This window comes from Scyliorhinus canicula, chromosome 29 (assembly GCF_902713615.1).
Source record: "Scyliorhinus canicula chromosome 29, sScyCan1.1, whole genome shotgun sequence".
In the NCBI taxonomy this organism is placed as follows: domain Eukaryota; kingdom Metazoa; phylum Chordata; class Chondrichthyes; order Carcharhiniformes; family Scyliorhinidae; genus Scyliorhinus; species Scyliorhinus canicula.
In genome coordinates, this window is record NC_052174.1 from 15,720,706 (window position 1) to 15,741,243 (window position 20,538).

A 20,538-nucleotide genomic window follows, 5' to 3' on the forward strand; every position below is an offset into this window, starting at 1 on the left:
TTCTGCCCCATAATAATTCAGACATCTCATCCAGAAACTTTTTGGGACTATAAGACCATACGACAGGAGCAGAATTAGGCCACTCGGCCCATCGAGTCCGCTCCACCATTCAATCATGGCTGATATTTTTCTCATCCCCATTCTCCCGCCTTCTCCCCATAACCCCTGATCCCCTTATTAATCAGGAACCTATCTATCTCGGTCTTAAAGACACTCAGTGATTTGGCCGCCACAGCCTTCTGCGGCAAAGAGTTCCACAGATTCACCATCCTCTGGCTGAAGAAATTCCTCCTCATCTCTGTTTTAAAGGATCGTCCCTTTAGTCTGAGATGGTGAATCCTCTGCTTCTAGTGTTTCCTACAAGTGGAAACATCCTCTCCATGTCCACGCTATCCAGGCCTCTCAGTATCCTGCAAGTTTCAATAAGATCCCCCACCATCCTTCTAAACTCCAACGAGTACAGACCCAGAGTCCTCAACCGTTCCTCATACGACAAGCTCTTCATTCCAGGGATCATTCTTGTGAACCTCCTCTGGACCCTTTCCAAGGCCCAGCACATCCTTCCTTAGATACGGGGCCCAAAACTGCTCACAATACTCCAAATGGGGTCTGACCAGAGCCTTATACAGCCTCAGAAGTAAATCCCTGGTCTTGTATTCCAGCCCTCTCGAAGTGAATGCTGACATTGCGTTTGCCTTCCTAACTGTCGACTGAACCTGCACGTTAACCTTAAGAGAATCGTCAACAAGGACTCCCAAGTCCTCCTGATTTCCTGAGCATTTCCCCATTTAGAAAATAGTCTATGCCTCCATTCCTCCTTTCAAAGTGCATAACCTCACACTTTTCCACATTGTATTGCATCTGCCACTTCATTGCCCGCTTTCCCAGCCTGTCCAAATCCTTCTGCAGCCCCCCTGCTTCCTCAATACTACCTCCAGTGCAGGGATCACCGTGGCGAAAACTTCAATTCCCAACTTTCCCTGGCAGCTGCTTGCTTTTGGCTGATAACAGTTCACACGGAGGACGGAGCGTTGGTCTGTCTTATGTTACAGCTCGAGAGCCTCCCTCAAACCTGTGAATCGCACACGGCCTCCTGACGTTAGTTTTCCCACACTCACCTCAACTCTGCCTTCCTCGTTGACAGTTTCTGATGACCACAGCTGTGAGCGGTCATCCAGGGAGTGGATGAGTTTAGCCGCCAGTTTGATGTCGTTGCGGACGATCTGCTTGTGCTGCGTGATGCCGTTGATACTGCGGACGCGCCTGGCCAGGTCCCGGTTCACCACAGGGCTCAGCTCGCAGTCTCGCAGCTGCACAGAAAGGAATATTCACATCACTGTGTGTCGTGCAACATCAGCACAGAAACACACCCTTCGGCCCATCTGCCCAGTGCTGGTGTCCCGGGATGGGGGCGTCGCTGGTTAGACCTGCATTTATTGCCCATCCCTAATTGCCCCGAGAAGGTGGTGGGTGAGCCGCCTTCTTGAGCCGCTGCAGTCCTTGAGGTGTAGGTACACCCACTGTGCTGTTAGGGAGGGAGCTCAACGACATTGCCCCAGCGACAGTGAAGGAACGGCCGATATATTTCCCAGTCGGGGCGGTGAGTGACTGGGAGGGGAACCTCCAGGTGGTGGGGTTCCCAGGTATCTGCTGCCCTTGTCCTTCTAGATGGTAGAGGCCGTGGGTTTGGAAGGTGCTGCCTAAGGAGCCTTGGTGAGTTGCTGCAGTGCATCTTGTAGACGGTACACACGGCTGCCACTGTGCGTCGGTGGGGGAGGGAGTGAATGTTTGAACGTGCGTTTGCCGTCTCCGGAGAAGGTTATGGGACAGTCAGCAAGGGGCAGGGTCGATTTCCTGCTTCCCATGTCTTTGGGAGCGAGTTGAACCTGGCCTCCTCCGACTGTGGAGGCCGGGCCTGTGACCTCCCTCGGATTGCGACTCCCGAGGTGGGGAGACATTCAGCGTGGGAGGCATTCAGAGAGGCAGGTTGGAGGAGGGACGCTGGGAATTAACGGAGAGGGAGCCCACAACAGAAGCACGGAAATGTCATCCGTGTGCAGGTGGGGCGGGAATGTTGTAACCCCGACTGTATCGAAGAGAGGGAAATTAAACCCCAAACAATAGGAACAGCTCTCTACACAACGATGGAATTGCAGTCTAAACTCGACCCTGAAGCAGAATTGATGGGACGGAGTGGACATTCCTGCCCACTGGGGAATGACTTACTCTGATATTCTGCAGATTCCAGCAGATTTCTTTGATGTTGACGCTGCGATCGAAGGTAACCCACGCTCGTCGATAAAATCTAATGGAGGGATGGAAATGAAACCATTCACACAGTTAATGAACAATATCTCCCAATGGTAAACGACCAGATCCCACCGTCATTCAGCGACCCGCTGAAGGCAGAATCGCATAACTCCCGAGTGCCTCGCTCTTCAATACAGTGGTCGAGACGTCGTAGCGTCATGAGAATGACCCTTTAAGAAACGTTTGGCTGCTCATGTTACTGCAGTGATGTCAGAGTGTGGGTGGAGCTGGGCTCTGCCTCTGCTTTTTAGTTTCACTTTGAGAAAAGCTTGGGTGTGTCTGTGTCTTTTTGGTTTTGTTTTCAGTGTTGGAGCTGAAGCCAGCCAAGGCAGTTGTAGTGCAGTTCTCTCTGCCATCAAAAGACTATCTCTTGATCATTTGGTGAATTCCGAATGATAAATGTTCTCAGTAGTGAATGTAAACCTGATGGGCTTCTGTTAAAAGGTGTTCCTTTTGTCTTCTGGATGTTGTTTGGGAAGTTATTAAGGATTACTTAGTGTTGTATTCTTTGGGGGTTGTATTTGAATTGATGGTTGCTGAGATGTTCACTGTACATTTTAAAAAGGTACACAGAATAAACATTGTTTTGCTTTAAAAAAACGTCTCCCATTCTGCTGTACCACATCTGTAGAGTGGGCCGTGTGCTCCCCATACCTCAATCTATTGAAAGTTGTGGGTCAGGTGAACTTTGGGGTTCTCTAAACCCTGGCCCATAACAATAGGAACAGCTCTCTGCACAATGGTGGAATTGCAGTCTAAACTCGACCACATCCAATTGGTCCTGTGCACTGGGAGAGCTGCGATTGTACAAGGCTTAAATCACACCAGGTTAATCTGCTCTTCTACAATCTAGAGCAGTGCTGTCACCAAGACAGGGCACAGCGTTCCTGCGCAGTACTGAGGGAGTGCCGCACTGTCAGAGGGTCAGTACTGAGGGAATGCTGCACTGTCAGAGGGTCAGTACTGAGGGAGTGCCGCACTGTCAGAGGGTCAGTACTGAGGGAGTGCCGCACTGTCACAGGGTCAGTACTGAGGGAGTGCCGCACTGTGAGAGGGTCAGTACTGAGGGGGTGCCGCACTGTCACAGGGTCAGTACTGAGGGAGTGCCGCACTGTCAGAGGGTCAGTACTGAGGGAGTGCTGCACTGTCAGAGAGTCAGTACTGAGGGAGTGCCGCACTGCAGACGGTCAGTACTGAGGGAGTGCTGCACTGTCAGAGGGTCAGTACTGAGGGAGTGCCGCACTGCCAGAGGGTCAGTACTGAGGGAGTGCCGCACTGCCAGAGGGTCAGTACTGAGGGAGTGCCACACTGTCAGAGGGTCAGTACTGAGGGAGTGCCGCACTGTCAGAGGGTCAGTACTGAGGGAGTGCCGCACTGTCAGAGGGTCAGTACTGAGGGAGTGCCGTACTGTCAGAGGGTCAGTACTGAGGGAGTGCCGCACTGTCAGAGGGTCAGTACTGAGGGAGTGCCGCACTGTCAGAGGGTCAGTACTGAGGGAGTGCCGCACTGTCAGAGGGTCAGTACTGAGGGAGTGCCGCACTGTCAGAGGGTCAGTACTGAGGGAGTGCCGCACTGTCAGAGGGTCAGTACTGAGGGAGTGCTGCACTGTCAGAGGGTCAGTACTGAGGGAGTGCCGCACTGTCAGAGGGTCAGTACTGAGGGAGTGCCGCACTGTCAGAGGGTCAGTACTGAGGGAGTGCCGCACTGTCAGAGGGTCAGTACTGAGGGAGTGCCGCACTGTCAGAGGGTCAGTACTGAGGGAGTGCCGCACTGTCAGAGGGTCAGTACTGAGGGAGTGCCGCACTGTCAGAGGGTCAGTACTGAGGGAGTGCTGCACTGTCAGAGGGTCAGTACTGAGGGAGTGCCGCACTGTCAGAGGGTCAGTACTGAGGGAGTGCCGCACTGTCAGAGGGTCAGTACTGAGGGAGTGCCGCACTGTCAGAGGGTCAGTACTGAGGGAGTGCCGCACTGTCAGAGGGTCAGTACTGAGGGAGTGCCGCACTGTCAGAGGGTCAGTACTGAGGGAGTGCCGCACTGTCAGAGGGTCAGTACTGAGGGAGTGCCGCACTGTCAGAGGGTCAGTACTGAGGGAGTGCCGCACTGTCAGAGGGTCAGTACTGAGGGAGTGCCGCACTGTCAGAGGGTCAGTACTGAGGTAGTGCCGCACTGTCAGAGGGTCAGTACTGAGGGAGTGCTGCACTGTCAGAGGGTCAGTACTGAGGGAGTGCTGCACTGTCAGAGGGTCAGTACTGAGGGAGTCCGCACTGTCAGAGGGTCAGTACTGAGGGAGTGCCGCACTGTCAGAGGGTCAGTACTGAGGGAGTGCCGCACCTGTCAGAGGGTCAGTACTGAGGGAGTGCCGCACTGTCAGAGGGTCAGTACTGAGGGAGTGCTGCACTGTCAGAGGGTCAGTACTGAGGAGTGCCGCACTGTCAGAGGGTCAGTACTGAGGGAGTGCCGCACTGTCAGAGGGATCAGTACTGAGGGAGTGCCGCACTGTCAGAGGGTCAGTACTGAGGGAGTGCTGCACTGTCAGAGGGTCAGTACTGAGGGAGTGCTGCACTGTCAGAGGGTCAGTACTGAGGGAGTGCCGCACTGTCAGAGGGTCAGTACTGAGGGAGTGCCGCACTGTCAGAGGGTCAGTACTGAGGGAACGCCGCACTGTCAGAGGGTCAGTACTGAGGGAGTGCTGCACTGTCAGAGGGTCAGTACTGAGGGAGTGCCGCACTGTCAGAGGGTCAGTACTGAGGGAGTGCTGCACTGTCAGAGGGTCAGTACTGAGGGAGTGCCGCACTGTCAGAGGGTCAGTACTGAGGGAGTGCCGCACTGTCAGAGGGTCAGTACTGAGGGAGTGCCGCACTGTCAGAGGGTCAGTACTGAGGGAGCCGCACTGTCAGAGGGTCAGTACTGAGGGAGTGCCGCACTGTCAGAGGGTCAGTACTGAGGGAGCCGCACTGTCAGAGGGTCAGTACTGAGGGAGCCGCACTGTCAGAGGGTCAGTACTGAGGGAGCCGCACTGTCAGAGGGTCAGTATTGAAAGGGCGCCTCAGATAAGTCAGTAAACAGATGCCAGTTGCACAGACTTTGTCACATTGCACACACTGTGCTTTGTATTTACCTGCGCTCTGGTTGTGGGTCGGATAGAGCCACTCTCATGAAACCAGGAAACCTTTTACAAAGCTGCAGAAAAAGAAAACCAAGTTAGTTATTTGTATTGAACCACGGCCTCGACAGACACACAATCGGAAACCAAACGATCTCAGAGACAGGAAAGGAACGTGATATTTTTCCAGACGAGATAGTGTTTCCCAGAGGCCGGTTTAGGGCCATTTACCTTCCTCAATATTCATGAATAAACTGGATTCAGCGACAAGACGCAGCGAAAGGAGGTTAGCGCTGAAACTTGGTAAAGGAATGGTTAGTGACGAGGCGAGCTCTCGGCTTCAGGACGGCAGAGAGTAGCGAAAGGATAGACACCTGGCAGGTGGAATTCAACAGAGACGTGTGACAGGGTGTAAATTAGGCAACAGTACAATACTAGCAGAGCCATTGCAGACAGGCGGATGAACAGGTAGACACTGGGGCAGCACGGTAGCATTGTGGATAACACTGTGGCTTCACAGCTCCAGGGTCCCAGGTTCGATTCCCGGCTTGGGTCACTGTCTGTGCGGAGTCTGCACATCCTCCCCGTGTCTGCGTGGGTTTCCTCCGGGTGCTCCGGTTTCCTCCCACAAGTCCAAAGACGTGTGCAGGTTAGGTGGATTGGCCGTGATAAATTGCCCTTGGTGTCCAAAATTGCCCTTAGTATCCAAAAAGGTTAGGAGGGGTTTTGGGAAAGGGTGGAGGTGAGGGCTTAAGTGGGTCGGTGCAGACTCGATGGGCCGAATGGGCTCCTTCTGCATTGTATGGTCTATGATTACAGAGCAGGCGGGTGAACTGGCAGACATTGGTGTGACTGACCACAATTCGTCAGGGTGCCAGGCAAAGTTGATAGTTTGGTTTGAAAAGCCTTTGGGTTACTTAGCTTTATCAACAGATGTTTGGCTCTGTATCTAACCCCGTGCTGTACCTGTCCTGGGAGTGTTTGATGGGGACAGTGTAGAGGGAGCTTTACTCTGTATCTAACCCGTGCTGTACCTGTCCTGGGAGTGTTTGATGGGGACAGTGTAGAGGGAGCTTTACTCTGTATCTAACCCCGTGCTGTACCTGTCCTGGGAGTGTTTGATGGGGACAGTGTAGAGGGAGCTTTACTCTGTATCTAACCCCGTGATGTACCTGTCCTGGGAGTGTTTGATGGGGACAGTGTAGAGGGAGCTTTACTCTGTATCTAATCCCGTGCTGTACCTGTCCTGGGAGTGTTTGATGGGGACAGTGTAGAGGGAGCTTTACTCTGTATCTAACCCCGTGCTGTACCTGTCCTGGGAGTGTTTGATGGGGACAGTGTAGAGGGAGCTTTACTCTGTATCTAACCCCGTGCTGTACCTGTCCTGGGAGTGTTTGATGGGGACAGTGTAGAGGGAGCTTTACTCTGTATCTAACCCCGTGCTGTACCTGTCCTGGGAGTGTTTGATGGGGACAGTGTAGAGGGAGCTTTACTCTGTATCTAACCCCGTGATGTACCTGTCCTGGGAGTGTTTGATGGGGACAGTGTAGAGGGAGCTTTACTCTGTATCTAACCCCGTGCTGTACCTGTCCTGGGAGTGTTTGATGGGGACAGTGTAGAGGGAGCTTTACTCTGTATCTAACCCCGTGCTGTACCTGTCCTGGGAGTGTTTGATGGGGACAGTGTAGAGGGAGCTTTACTCTGTATCTAACCCCGTGATGTACCTGTCCTGGGAGTGTTTGATGGGGACAGTGTAGAGGGAGCTTTACTCTGTATCTAATCCCGTGCTGTACCTGTCCTGGGAGTGTTTGATGGGGACAGTGTAGAGGGAGCTTTACTCTGTATCTAACCCCGTGCTGTACCTGTCCTGGGAGTGTTTGATGGGGACAGTGTAGAGGGAGCTTTACTCTGTATCTAACCCCGTGCTGTACCTGTCCTGGGAGTGTTTGATGGGGACAGTGTAGAGGGAGCTTTACTCTGTATCTAACCCCGTGCTGTACCTGTCCTGGGAGTGTTTGATGGGGACAGTGTAGAGGGAGCTTTACTCTGTATCTAACCCCGTGCTGTACCTGTCCTGGGAGTGTTTGATGGGGACAGTGTAGAGGGAGCTTTACTCTGTATCTAACCCCGTGCTGTACCTGTCCTGGGAGTGTTTGATGGGGACAGTGTAGAGGGAGCTTCACTCTGTATCTAACCCCGTGCTGTACCTGTCCTGGGAGTGTTTGATGGGGACAGTGTAGAGAGAACTTTACTCTGTATCTAACCCCGTGCTGTACCTGTCCTGGGAGTGTTTGATGGGGACAGTGTAGATGGAGCTTTACTCTGTATCTAACCCCGTGCTGTACCTGTCCTGGGAGTGTTTGATGGGGACAGTGTAGAGAGAACTTTACTCTGTATCTAACCCCGTGCTGTACCTGTCCTGGGAGTGTTTGATGGGGACAGTGTAGAGGGAGCTTTACTCTGTATCTAACCCCGTGCTGTACCTGTCCTGGGAGTGTTTGATGGGGACAGTGTAGAGGGAGCTTTACTCTGTATCTAACCCCGTGCTGTACCTGTCCTGGGAGTGTTTGATGTGGATGGTGTAGAGGGAGCTTTACTCTGTATCTAACCCCGTGCTGTACCTGCCCTGGGAGTGTTTGATGGGGACAGTGTAGAGGGAGCTTTACTCTGTATCTAACCCCGTGCTGTACCTGTCCTGGGAGTGTTTGATGGGGACAGTGTAGAGGGAGCTTTACTCTGTATCTAACCCCGTGCTGTACCTGTCCTGGGAGTGTTTGATGGGGACAGTGTAGAGGGAGCTTTACTCTGTATCTATCCCCGTGCTGTACCTGTCCTGGGAGTGTTTGATGGGGACAGTGTAGAGGGAGCTTTACTCTGTATCTAACCCTGTGCTGTACCTGTCCTGGGAGTGTTTGATGGGGACAGTGTAGAGGGAGCTTTACTCTGTATCTAACCCCGTGCTGTACCTGTCCTGGGAGTGTTTGATGGGGACAGTGTAGAGGGAGCTTTACTCTGTATCTAACCCCGTGCTGTACCTGTCCTGGGAGTGTTTGATGGGGACAGTGTAGAGGGAGCTTTACTCTGTATCTAACCCCGTGCTGTACCTGTCCTGGGAGTGTTTGATGGGGACAGTGTAGAGGGAGCATTACTCTGTATCTAACCCCGTGCTGTCCCTGTCCTGGGAGTGTTTGATGGGGACAGTGTAGAGGGAGCTTTACTCTGTATCTAACCCCGTGCTGTACCTGTCCTGGGAGTGTTTGATGGGGACAGTGTAGAGGGAGCTTTACTCTGTATCTAACCCCGTGCTGTACCTGTCCTGGGAGTGTTTGATGGGGACAGTGTAGTGGGAGCTTTACTCTGTATCTAACCCCGTGCTGTACCTGTCCTGGGAGTGTTTAATGGGGACAGTGTAGAGGGAGCATTACTCTGTATCTAACCCCGTGCTGTACCTGTCCTGTGTTGCCTGCTTTGCACAATCAGCTTTATCCAGCGAATGGGGACAATGCCAAACTTACCGATATGATTTCAGCCTTTGAGATGTTTGGAGCGATGCTCCTCATGAAGAGCGAACAGGTTTTGTGAAGTGGCCGGGGTTTGGGTGTCGTGACCTCAACCTCCTTCTCCTTCTCCTTGTCTTTGTCTTTGTTTTCCTCCTTGGGTTTTTCCTTCTGTTTCTCCTCTTCCTTCTTCTCTGGCTTTGGCTCATCTGTACAGGATCAGAACGTGTTAGTCCCCCCAACAGGCTGGACACCCCCCCCCCCCCCCCCCCCCCCCCCACCCACCCCCCTCTCTCCCCTCCCCCCCCCAGGTGGACAGGGTGGTGAAGAAGGAATTCAGCATGCTGGGTTTTATTGGTCAGAATATTGAATACAGGAGTTGGGGCGTCTTGTTGAAGTTGTACAAGACATTGGTCAGACCACACATGGAATATTGTGTTCAGTTCTGGCCACCCTGTTATAGGAAGGATATTGTTAAACTAGAAAGAGTGCAGAAGGGATTTACGAGGATGGTCTGAGTTATAAGGAGAGGCTGGGACTTTTTCCCTGGAGGGTAGGAGGCTTAGGGGTGACCTTATAGAGGTCTATAAAATAATGAGGGGCATCGATAAGGTAGATAGTCAACATCTTTTCCCGAAGGTAGAGGAGTCTAGAACTAGAGGGCATAGGTTTAAGGTGAGAGGGGAGCGATACAAAAGAGACCAGAGGGGAAAGGGGTTTAGCACTGGGCTAAATCACGGTTCAATTCCCGTACCAGCCTCCCCGAACAGGCGCCGGAATGTGGCGACTAGGGGCTTTTCACAGTAACTTCATTTGAAGCCTACTCGTGACAATAAGCAAATTTCATTTCATTTCCTTTCTTCACACAGAGGGTGGTGAGCATCTGCAACGAGCTGCCAGAGGCAGTGGGAGAGACGGGTACAATTTTGTCCTTTAAGAATCAGTTAGGCAGTACCATGGGCAGGGTGGGTATAGAGGGATATGGGCCAAATGCGGGCAAGTGGGGCTAGCTTAGTGACAGAAACTGGGCGGCATGGAAGGTCCTGTTTCCAGCTGTAAACATCTATGGCTCTGACACACATACCATGAAGGAGCGAGGACTGACCGCTCCAGCTGCTTAAAGAGAGACCCACCTCCTTCTTTTGTAGTCTTCTCTTCGTCTTCCTTTGGTTTCTCTGCGTGGAAATCAAGAGGAGAACAATTCCATCAATAAAACAGCATGAATTAAATGGTGAGAGATTGGGAAATGTTGATGTACAAAGGGACCTGTGTGTCCCAGTACACCCATCACTGAAAGCAAGCACGCAGTTGGGAAGGTAAATGGCCTTCACTGGGAGGGCATTTGAGTAGAGGAGGAGGGGTGTCTCCTTGCGAATGTACAGGGCTTTTGGACAACATTAGCAATGGCCAATCCACCTGCCCTGCACATCTTTTGGGTTGTGGGGGTGAAACCCACGCAGACACGTGGGGAATGTGCAAACTCCACACAGACAGTGACCCAGGATTTGAACCCAGGCCCTCAGAGCCACAGACAGCAAAGCTAACCACTGTGCCACCTTGCTGCCCAAGGCAGCAGTGCTAACCACTGTGTCTTTGTATCTAGTAAGAAGTCTTACACCAGGTTAAAGTCCAACAGGTTTGTTTCAAACACGAGCTTTCGGAGCATTCACCTGAGGAAGGAGCTACGCTCCGAAAGCTAGTGTTTGAAACAAACCTGTTGGACTTTAACCTGGTGTTGTAAGACTTCTTACTGTGCCCACCCCAGTCCAACGCCGGCATCTCCACATCTTTGTATCTAAGAAGGGACAGTGTGTGTGTGTGTGTGTGTGTGTGTGTGTGTGTGTGTGTGTGTGTGTGTGTGTGGTACGTTTTGATGATTCTCACTCTCTCTACTCCTTAGAGCAGACATACCGCACAGCATCAGTAAAACATTCCCCTACCTGCTTCCTCTTCCTCCACCTTTTCCACAACAGGTGGGGGGGCTTCGGGCTCAGATTCCGAATCGGAGGCTGTGGCATCATCCTCGTCATAGCTATCATCGCCGCTGTCTTTCCTCTTCCGCTTCTTAGCGACCTGGAAATTACACGGGAAACACCGTCACTCTGCAGACACGTTCCTGTATCAAACACTGTCACTCTGCAGACACGCTCCCGTATCAAACACCGTCACTCTGCAGACCATCTCCCGTATCAAACACTGTCACTCTGCAGACACGTTCCTGTATCAAACACTGTCACTCTGCAGACACGCTCCCGTATCAAACACCATCACTCTGCAGACCCTCTCCCGTATCAAACACCGTCACTCTGCAGACAGGCTCCCGTATCAAACACCGTCACTCTGCAGACAGGCTCCCGTATCAAACACCGTCACTCTGCAGACCCTCTCCCGTATCAAACACCGTCACTCTGCAGACAGGCTCCCGTATCAAACACCGTCACTCTGCAGACACGTTCCCGTATCAAACACCGTCACTCTGCAGACACGTTCCCGTATCAAACACCGTCACTCTGCAGACACGTTCCCGTATCAAACACCGTCACTCTGCAGACACGTTCCCGTATCAAACACCGTCACTCTGCAGACAGGCTCCCGTATCAAACACTGTCACTCTGCAGACAGGCTCCCGTATCAAACACCGTCACTCTGCAGACACGTTCCCGTATCAAACACCGTCACTCTGCAGACAGGCTCCCGTATCAAACACTGTCACTCTGCAGACAGGCTCCCGTATCAAACACCGTCACTCTGCAGACACGTTCCTGTATCAAACACCGTCACTCTGCAGACACGCTCCCGTATCAAACGCCGTCACTCTGCAGACAGGCTCCCGTATCAAACACCGTCACTCTGCAGACACGTTCCCGTATCAAACACCATCACTCTGCAGACACGCTCCCGTATCAAACACCATCACTCTGCAGACACGCTCCCGTATCAAACACCGTCACTCTGCAGACACGCTCCCGTATCAAACACCGTCACTCTGCAGACACGTTCCTGTATCAAACACCGTCACTCTGCAGACACGCTCCCGTATCAAACGCCGTCACTCTGCAGACAGGCTCCCGTATCAAACACCGTCACTCTGCAGACACGTTCCCGTATCAAACACCGTCACTCTGCAGACACGCTCCCGTATCAAACACCGTCACTCTGCAGACACGCTCCCGTATCAAACACCGTCACTCTGCAGACACGTTCCCGTATCAAACACCGTCACTCTGCAGACACGCTCCCGTATCAAACACCGTCACTCTGCAGACACGCTCCCGTATCAAACACCGTCACTCTGCAGACACGCTCCCGTATCAAACACCGTCACTCTGCAGACATGTTCCCGTATCAAACACCGTCACTCTGCAGACACGCTCCCGTATCAAACACCGTCACTCTGCAGACACGTTCCCGTATCAAACACCGTCACTCTGCAGACACGTTCCCGTATCAAACACCGTCACTCTGCAGACACGCTCCTGTATCAAACACCGTCACTCTGCAGACACGCTCCCGTATCAAACACCGTCACTCTGCAGACACGTTCCCGTATCAAACACCGTCACTCTGCAGACACGCTCCCGTATCAAACACTGTCACTCTGCAGACAGGCTCCCGTATCAAACACCGTCACTCTGCAGACAGGCTCCCGTATCAAACACCGTCACTCTGCAGACAGGCTCCCGTATCAAACACCGTCACTCTGCAGACAGGCTCCCGTATCAAACACCGTCACTCTGCAGACAGGCTCCCGTATCAAACACCGTCACTCTGCAGACACGTTCCCGTATCAAACACCGTCACTCTGCAGACCCGCTCCCGTTTCAAACACCGTCACTCTGCAGACACGCTCCCGTATCAAACACCGTCACTCTGCAGACCCGCTCCCGTTTCAAACACCGTCACTCTGCAGACAGGCTCCCGTATCAAACACCGTCACTCTGCAGACACGCTCCCGTATCAAACACTGTCACTCTGCAGACACGTTCCCGCATCAAACACTGTCACTCTGCAGACACGTTCCCGTATCAAACACCGTCACTCTGCAGACATGCTCCCGTATCAAACACTTTTTGCTCGGTTAGTGAGAGCAGTCGAGAATGTCCTGACCCAGGCGTCAGGAACTAGCCAGGATCTCATGCTCCCAAGCAGCCCCCCCCCCCACCCCGACATTCGCCTGAACACCCCACCCCAGCATATCACTGCGAACAGTAATCGGACCACCCACCTTCACAGGCGCTGGGCTCTCTTTGGCTGGTTCACACGGTTCAACCTCATCCTTCTCCTCGCCCTCCTCTCCCTTCTCCTCTTCCTCTGGCGACTCCTTCGACTTCTTCTCTTCTTCTTGTTCCTTCTTTTCCTCCTCCGGCGGCTCAGTGTTTTCCACCTGGTTTAGGGAGGAGATTAGTTTACACAGTGAGCTCAGAGTTATATTTTAGAGCAATTACTTTGCCGTCTTTCAAGAAGACTAACCGAACGCCAGTGACCTTTTTGTTGTCTTCATCCTTGTCCTTCTCCACTGTCTTCTTGTCCGGCTCCGGGATCCGTCCTTCTTCCTTCTTCACAAGCTCCAATTTTTCCGCCTTTTCCTCCTCGTCCTCCAGCTCCAGGATTTTCACATCGTTTTCTGTTCCGCCCTCCATCTTTATAACAGCTGGCAGGGAAAGGGAGCAAGTAGACGTTTATTTTAAAAGCAGATGCAATCAGGGGGTTGTCACATGGACTGAGATCAGATTATAACCGATACCAGTGTGGATCGCACTGTGCCCCCAGACTGGCTCACAGCGTACAGCACTGTACACCCAGACTGGCTCACACAGCGTACAGCACTGTACACCCAGACTGGCTCACACAGCGTACAGCACTGTACACCCAGACTGGCTCACACAGCGTACAGCACTGTACACCCAGACTGGCTCACACAGCGTACAGCACTGTACACCCAGACTGGCTCACACAGCGTACAGCACTGTACACCCAGACTGGCTCACACAGCGTACAGCACTGTACACCCAGACTGGCTCACACAGCGTACAGCACTGTACACCCAGACTGGCTCACACAGCGTACAGCACTGTACACCCAGACTGGCTCACACAGCGTACAGCACTGTACACCCAGTGCGGCACTCCCTCAGTACTGACCCTCTGACAGTGCGGCACTCCCTCAGTACTGACCCTCTGACAGTGCGGCACACCCTCAGTACTGACCCTCTGACAGTGCGGCACTCCCTCAGTACTGACCCTCTGACAGTGCGGCACTCCCTCAGTACTGACCCTCTGACAGTGCGGCACTCCCTCAGTACTGACCCTCTGACAGTGCGGCACTCCCTCAGTACTGACCCTCTGACAGTGCGGCACTCCCTCAGTACTGACCCTCTGACAGTGCGGCACTCCCTCAGTACTGACCCTCTGACAGTGCGGCACTCCCTCAGTACTGACCCTCTGACAGTGCAGCACTCCCTCAGTACTGACCCTCTGACAGTGCAGCACTCCCTCAGTACTGACCCTCTGACAGTGCGGCACTCCCTCAGTACTGACCCTCTGACAGTGCGGCACTCCCTCAGTACTGACCCTCTGACAGTGCGGCACTCCCTCAGTACTGACCCTCTGACAGTGCGGCACTCCCTCAGTACTGACACTCTGACAGTGCAGCACTCCCTCAGTACTGACCCTCTGACAGTGCGGCACTCCCTCAGTACTGACCCTCTGACAGTGCGGCACTCCCTCAGTACTGACCCTCTGACAGTGCGGCACTCCCTCAGTACTGACCCTCTGACAGTGCGGCACTCCCTCAGTACTGACCCTCTGACAGTGCGGCACTCCCTCAGTACTGACCCTCTGACAGTGCGGCACTCCCTCAGTACTGACCCTCTGACAGTGCAGCACTCCCTCAGTACTGACCCTCTGACAGTGCGGCACTCCCTCAGTACTGACCCTCTGACAGTGCGGCACTCCCTCAGTAATGACCCTCTGACAGTGCAGCTGCCTCTGGTGACAGAGCTTTTTGCTGGAAGGCTATGCTAAATGTGGAACTGACTGGGAAGGTGGTGACGACACAAATATAGCAAGGTACAACCAACATTTACCAGCGTCTAAAGCCTTCATGATGATATTGGCCTTATCAATGTCGAGAGACAGCCCATCGAACCAGCTGTGCTCCATCAGGTAGCAGTACACACTGAGGCGTGTGCGGAGTCCGTAGTCAGCCTCCTGCTTCCGTTTCCCGGCCTCATCCGGGTGATACTTAGAGCGGAACCTTCAATGGAGAAATAAACGGTAGTCAGTGCCAATCAGAACCTGGAGCACGGGGAAATCTTGCAGTAAGATTGAAAGAAAACATGCAGCAAGCAGGGATTGTCCAGAGGGGATAGAGATTAAACAAGGCAGGATAACAACTCAACCAGTGCCTAGCAATTTGAGGATTTTCAATATTGACTCCGATACCGATGGCATTAAATGATCCCCTTGCTAACTCCTCACTGCCCAGTGTGGCCATGGAGACCCCACAGCTACATCCTGACAGCCCAGTGTGGCTATGGAGACCACACAGCTACATCCTGACAGCCCAGTGTGGCCATGGAGACATCGTCACTGCCCAGTGTGGCCATGGAGACATCGTCACTGCCCAGTGTGGCTATGGAGACCCCACTGCCCAGTGTGGCCATGGAGACATCGTCACTGCCCAGTGTGGCCATGGAGACCTCACTGCCCAGTGTGGCCATGGAGACCCCACTGCCCAGTGTGGCCATGGAGACCCCACTGCCCAGTGTGGCCATGGAGACATCGTCACTGCCCAGTGTGGCTATGGAGACATCGTCACTGCCCAGTGTGGCCATGGAGACCACACAGCTACATCCTGACTGCCCAGTGTGGCCATGGAGACCCCACAGCTACATCCTGACAGCCCAGTGTGGCCATGGAGACATCGTCACTGCCCAGTGTGGCCATGGAGACATCGTCACTGCCCAGTGTGGCCATGGAGACATCGTCACTGCCCAGTGTGGCCATGGAGACCCCACTGCCCAGTGTGGCCATGGAGATCCCACTGCCCAGTGTGGCCATGGAGACCCCACTGCCCAGTGTGGCCATGGAGACCCCACTGCCCAGTGTGGCCATGGAGACCTCACTGCCCAGTGTGGCCATGGAGACCCCACTGCCCAGTGTGGCCATGGAGACATCGTCACTGCCCAGTGTGGCCATGGAGACCCCACTGCCCAGTGTGGCCATGGAGATCCCACTGCCCAGTGTGGCCATGGAGACCCCACTGCCCAGTGTGGCCATAGAGATCACACTGCCCAGTGTGGCCACGGGGACATCGTCACTGCCCAGTGTGGCCATGGAGACATCGTCACTGCCCAGTGTGGCCATAGAGATCACACTGCCCAGTGTGGCCATGGAGACATTGTCACTGCCCAGTGTGACCATGGAGACCCCACTGCCCAGTGTGGCCACGGGGACATCGTCACTGCCCAGTGTGGCCATGGAGACCCCACTGCCCAGTGTGGCCACGGGGACATCGTCACTGCCCAGTGTGGCCATGGAGACCCCACTGCCCAGTGTGGCCATGGAGACCCCACTGCCCAGTGTGGCCATGGAGACCCCACTGCCCAGTGTGGCCATGGAGACCCCACTGCCCAGTGTGGCCATGGAGACATCGTCACTGCCCAGTGCGGCCATGGAGACATTGTCACTGCCCAGTGTGGCCATGGAGACCACACTGCCCAGTGTGGCCATGGAGACCCCACTGCCCAGTGTGGCCATGGAGACATCGTCACTGCCCAGTGTGGCCATGGAGACCCCACTGCCCAGTGTGGCCATGGAGACCCCACTGCCCAGTGTGGCCATGGAGACCACACTGCCCAGTGTGGCCATGGAGACCCCACTGCCCAGTGTGGCCATGGAGACCACACTGCCCAGTGTGGCCATGGAGACCCCACTGCCCAGTGTGGCCATGGAGATCACACTGCCCAGTGTGGCCATGGAGACCCCACTGCCCAGTGTGGCCATGGAGACCCCACTGCCCAGTGTGGCCATGGAGACCCCACTGCCCAGTGTGGCCATGGAGACCCCACTGCCCAGTGTGGCCATGGAGACCCCACTGCCCAGTGTGGCCATGGAGACCCCACTGCCCAGTGTGGCCATGGAGACCCCACTGCCCAGTGTGGCCATGGAGACATCGTCACTGCCCAGTGTGGCCATGGAGACCCCACTGCCCAGTGTGGCCATGGAGACCCCACTGCCCAGTGTGGCCATGGAGACCCCACTGCCCAGTGTGGCCATGGAGACCCCACTGCCCAGTGTGGCCATGGAGACATCGTCACTGCCCAGTGTGGCCATGGAGACCCCACTGCCCAGTGTGGCCATGGAGACATCGTCACTGCCCAGTGTGGCCATGGGGACATCGTCACTGCCCAGTGTGGCCATGGAGACCCCACTGCCCAGTGTGGCCATGGTGACCCCACTGCCCAGTGTGGCCATGGAGACCCCACTGCCCAGTGTGGCCATGGAGACCCCACTGCCCAGTGTGGCCATGGAGACATCGTCACTGCCCAGTGTGGCCATGGAGACATCGTCACTGCCCAGTGTGGCCATGGAGACCCCACTGCCCAGTGTGGCCATGGAGACATCGTCACTGCCCAGTGTGACCATGGAGACCCCACTGCCCAGTGTGGCCATGGAGACCCCACAGCTACATCCTGACAGCCCAGTGTGGCCATGGAGACATCGTCACTGCCCAGTGTGGCCATGGAGACCCCACTGCCCAGTGTGGCCATGGAGACATCGTCACTGCCCAGTGTGGCCATGGAGACCCCACAGCTACATCCTGACTGCCCAGTGTGGCCATGGAGACCCCACAGCTACATCCTGACAGCCCAGTGTGGCCATGGAGACATCGTCACTGCCTAGTGTGGCCATGGAGACCCCACTGCCCAGTGTGGCCATGGAGACATCGTCACTGCCCAGTGTGGCCATGGAGACCCCACTGCCCAGTGTGGCCATGGAGACCCCACTGCCCAGTGTGGCCATGGAGACCTCACTGCCCAGTGTGGCCACGGGGACATCGTCACTGCCCAGTGTGGCCATGGAGACATCGTCACTGCCCAGTGTGGCCATGGAGACCCCACTGCCCAGTGTGGCCATGGAGACCTCACTGCCCAGTGTGGCCATGGAGACATCGTCACTGCCCAGTGTGGCCATGGAGACATCGTCACTGCCCAGTGTGGCCATGGAGACCACACTGCCCAGTGTGGCCATGGAGACATCGTCACTGCCCAGTGTGGCCATGGAGACCACACTGCCCAGTGTGGCCATGGAGACCCCACTGCCCAGTGTGGCCATGGAGACCCCACTGCCCAGTGTGGCCATGGAGACCCCACTGCCCAGTGTGGCCATGGAGATCACACTGCCCAGTGTGGCCATGGAGACCCCACTGCCCAGTGTGGCCATGGAGATCACACTGCCCAGTGTGGCCATGGAGACCCCACTGCCCAGTGTGGCCATGGAGACATCGTCACTGCCCAGTGTGGCCATGGAGACATCGTCACTGCCCAGTGTGGCCATGGAGACCCCACTGCCCAGTGTGGCCATGGAGACCTCACTGCCCAGTGTGGCCATGGAGACATCGTCACTGCCCAGTGTGGCCATGGAGACATCGTCACTGCCCAGTGTGGCCATGGAGACCACACTGCCCAGTGTGGCCATGGAGACATCGTCACTGCCCAGTGTGGCCATGGAGACCACACTGCCCAGTGTGGCCATGGAGACCCCACTGCCCAGTGTGGCCATGGAGACCCCACTGCCCAGTGTGGCCATGGAGACCCCACTGCCCAGTGTGGCCATGGAGATCACACTGCCCAGTGTGGCCATGGAGACCCCACTGCCCAGTGTGGCCATGGAGATCACACTGCCCAGTGTGGCCATGGAGACCCCACTGCCCAGTGTGGCCATGGAGACCCCACTGCCCAGTGTGGCCATGGAGACCCCACTGCCCAGTGTGGCCATGGAGACCCCACTGCCCAGTGTGGCCATGGAGACCACACTGCCCAGTGTGGCCATGGAGACCCCACTGCCCAGTGTGGCCATGGAGATCCCACTGCCCAGTGTGGCCATGGAGACATCGTCACTGCCCAGTGTGGCCATGGAGACATCGTCACTGCCCAGTGTGGCCATGGAGACCCCACTGCTAAATCCCCCCCCCCCACCCTGTGCTGAAGGGAGTCACTTCCTGTTGCTGCACAAACTATTCCCAGTTATCACTCCAATGTCCATGTCTCAACCTGCAGTTGGGAGTCTCCACTCCAGGGCTGCTCATGCAGTACGATACACAGGAGGCTGGCCATTCAGCCCTTCTAGCCCATGCTAGGATTCAACTGGACCCCTTTACCCACCTCAGCTCCCGCAGTAACCCCAATCCCCAAATCAAGGAACGAAAAGTTTCAATTTCCAAAGTTTCCATCGTTGCCAAAAACTTTGTTTGGGGGTTGGAAAAAAAGGATTCAGATTTCTGACACTCTCCAGGTGTTTGAAAAGTTCCCCTCCCCACTTCCTCCGCGATCGCCTGGACTCTCAGTTTAAGGTCACAGCCTCCTCCCTCGTTCCTGCCTGAAAGGGAGGGGGTGGCGGGGATTCTAACCAGCATGCAGATCGAGACAACGCTGTAGAGGATGAGGGAAGGAAACGCGGCTTCCAACCGCGGTCGGTCGGACCGAGGGACAGAACAGGCGGGAGGGGGCCGAATGGTCCACCGCCGCTCCCAGCCCTCACCCTGGCCCATTTAAGCTCGGGTAACCTCCCCCACCCCCTCCAATTCACCGCACCCTGCTGGGTCTCAAAAAACAACGATCCTTGCCTGTGACGGCGCTGGAGTACCTGCCTTGTTTAAGCTCAACCCCCTCCCACCCGCCCCCTCCCCCCCCCCTCTGAAAAATCTCTAACAGAATCAACGGACGTCAGTTAACAGAGAGAAAAAAAAAATAACCCTAGCCAAAGAAACTGTACAAATCACCAAATTAATTTGTGTTTTTTTTTAAAATATAAAACCTTTTACTTCAAGAATTATTTGTTTCGGCAGCTTACGTACGGATAAAATAATAATACTTAGGTGTCGAAGTCATCTCGAAGAATCTCAAGTGTGCGAGCGAGCGTTTTGTAGACTTTTTTCATTACCAGTGATTTTTTGCCCCTGACTAACTAAGCTCTAACACTTTGGGATTACTAGACACTGCATTGTGCGCAGTGTGTGGCTAGCTAGCTCTTCTCAGCACAAAGGTTTCCAACGGCACCGTGCCATCATTGCCTTCAGATTTGCTCTCTTGCACCTTGTTTTCGAAGGGGGGGAAGAAAGGTGTCAGAATTAACATTATACAAACCAAAAAAAAAAGACTTTAAACTCCAGATAACAAAAGGACAAAAAGTTAAGAGGTTAGTTAAACAGCGATACCTTCCCCTCCCACTTCAGTGGAGAGGCGCACACACAGAGCGAGCGAGCTACAATGGTGCACTCCAGCGCACGGTCTTCCTGGGTCAGATTAACAAACGGAACAAAAATACCCGAGACAGAGAGAGGGAGAGAGGGAGGAGAGAGAGAGAGAGAGAGAGAGAGAGAGAGAGAGGGAGGAGGGAGGGGATG

The 20,538-nt window shown here is 54.6% G+C and overlaps 3 protein-coding genes across 5 annotated transcripts; all 3 read right to left on the bottom strand.

Moving 5' to 3' along the window:
• Positions 1–1,046: 1,046 nt before the first annotated feature.
• LOC119958338 (serrate RNA effector molecule homolog) lies at positions 1,047–20,497 on the bottom strand. Its single transcript, XM_038786778.1, has 11 exons — positions 20,350–20,497; positions 20,007–20,227; positions 14,996–15,165; positions 13,395–13,561; positions 13,136–13,294; positions 10,851–10,983; positions 10,044–10,085; positions 8,929–9,119; positions 5,429–5,490; positions 2,227–2,305; positions 1,047–1,310 (listed from the first exon to the last, which is right to left on the bottom strand). Exons 2-11 carry the CDS (start codon positions 20,021–20,023, stop codon positions 1,047–1,049), a joined length of 1,284 nt encoding a protein of 427 aa, XP_038642706.1. The 5' UTR covers positions 20,024–20,227; positions 20,350–20,497.
• On the bottom strand, positions 15,284–17,617 carry LOC119958382 (aggrecan core protein-like). Of its 3 annotated transcripts, none has more exons than XM_038786874.1 (2): positions 15,834–17,617; positions 15,284–15,610 (listed from the first exon to the last, which is right to left on the bottom strand). In XM_038786874.1, exons 1-2 carry the CDS (start codon positions 17,583–17,585, stop codon positions 15,443–15,445), a joined length of 1,920 nt encoding a protein of 639 aa, XP_038642802.1. In that variant the 5' UTR covers positions 17,586–17,617; the 3' UTR covers positions 15,284–15,442. The 3 variants fall into 3 exon arrangements, with proteins under 3 accessions (XP_038642802.1, XP_038642803.1, XP_038642804.1); XM_038786875.1 differs by having other exon boundaries at positions 15,793–17,617; XM_038786876.1 differs by having other exon boundaries at positions 15,370–15,384; positions 15,554–17,617.
• On the bottom strand, positions 17,727–19,765 carry LOC119958383 (aggrecan core protein-like). Its single transcript, XM_038786877.1, has 2 exons — positions 18,065–19,765; positions 17,727–17,812 (listed from the first exon to the last, which is right to left on the bottom strand). The coding sequence occupies exons 1-2, from the start codon at positions 19,077–19,079 to the stop codon at positions 17,727–17,729; spliced, it is 1,101 nt and encodes a 366-aa protein (XP_038642805.1). The 5' UTR covers positions 19,080–19,765.
• Positions 20,498–20,538: the final 41 nt, after the last annotated feature.

Excerpts from the sequence above, each read along its gene's own strand:
- LOC119958382 (XM_038786874.1), bottom strand. The coding sequence starts at position 17,585 with ATGGCCACACTGGGCAGTGGGGTCTCCATGGTCACACTGGGCAGTGAC. Across the intron at positions 15,611-15,833 it reads CCACACTGGGCAGTGACGAT|GTCTCCATGGCCACACTGGG; the intron begins GTCTCCATGGCC and ends CTGGGCAGTGAG.
- LOC119958383 (XM_038786877.1), bottom strand. The coding sequence starts at position 19,079 with ATGGCCACACTGGGCAGTGACGATGTCTCCATGGCCACACTGGGCAGT. Across the intron at positions 17,813-18,064 it reads TGTCTCCATGGCCACACTGG|GCAGTGACGATGTCTCCATG; the intron begins GCAGTGAGGTCT and ends TGGCCACACTAG.
- LOC119958338 (XM_038786778.1), bottom strand. Across the intron at positions 9,120-10,043 it reads GAAGACTACAAAAGAAGGAG|ATGAGCCAAAGCCAGAGAAG; the intron begins GTGGGTCTCTCT and ends GATCCTGTACAG. Across the intron at positions 2,306-5,428 it reads GACCCACAACCAGAGCGCAG|ATTTTATCGACGAGCGTGGG; the intron begins GTAAATACAAAG and ends TCCCTCCATTAG.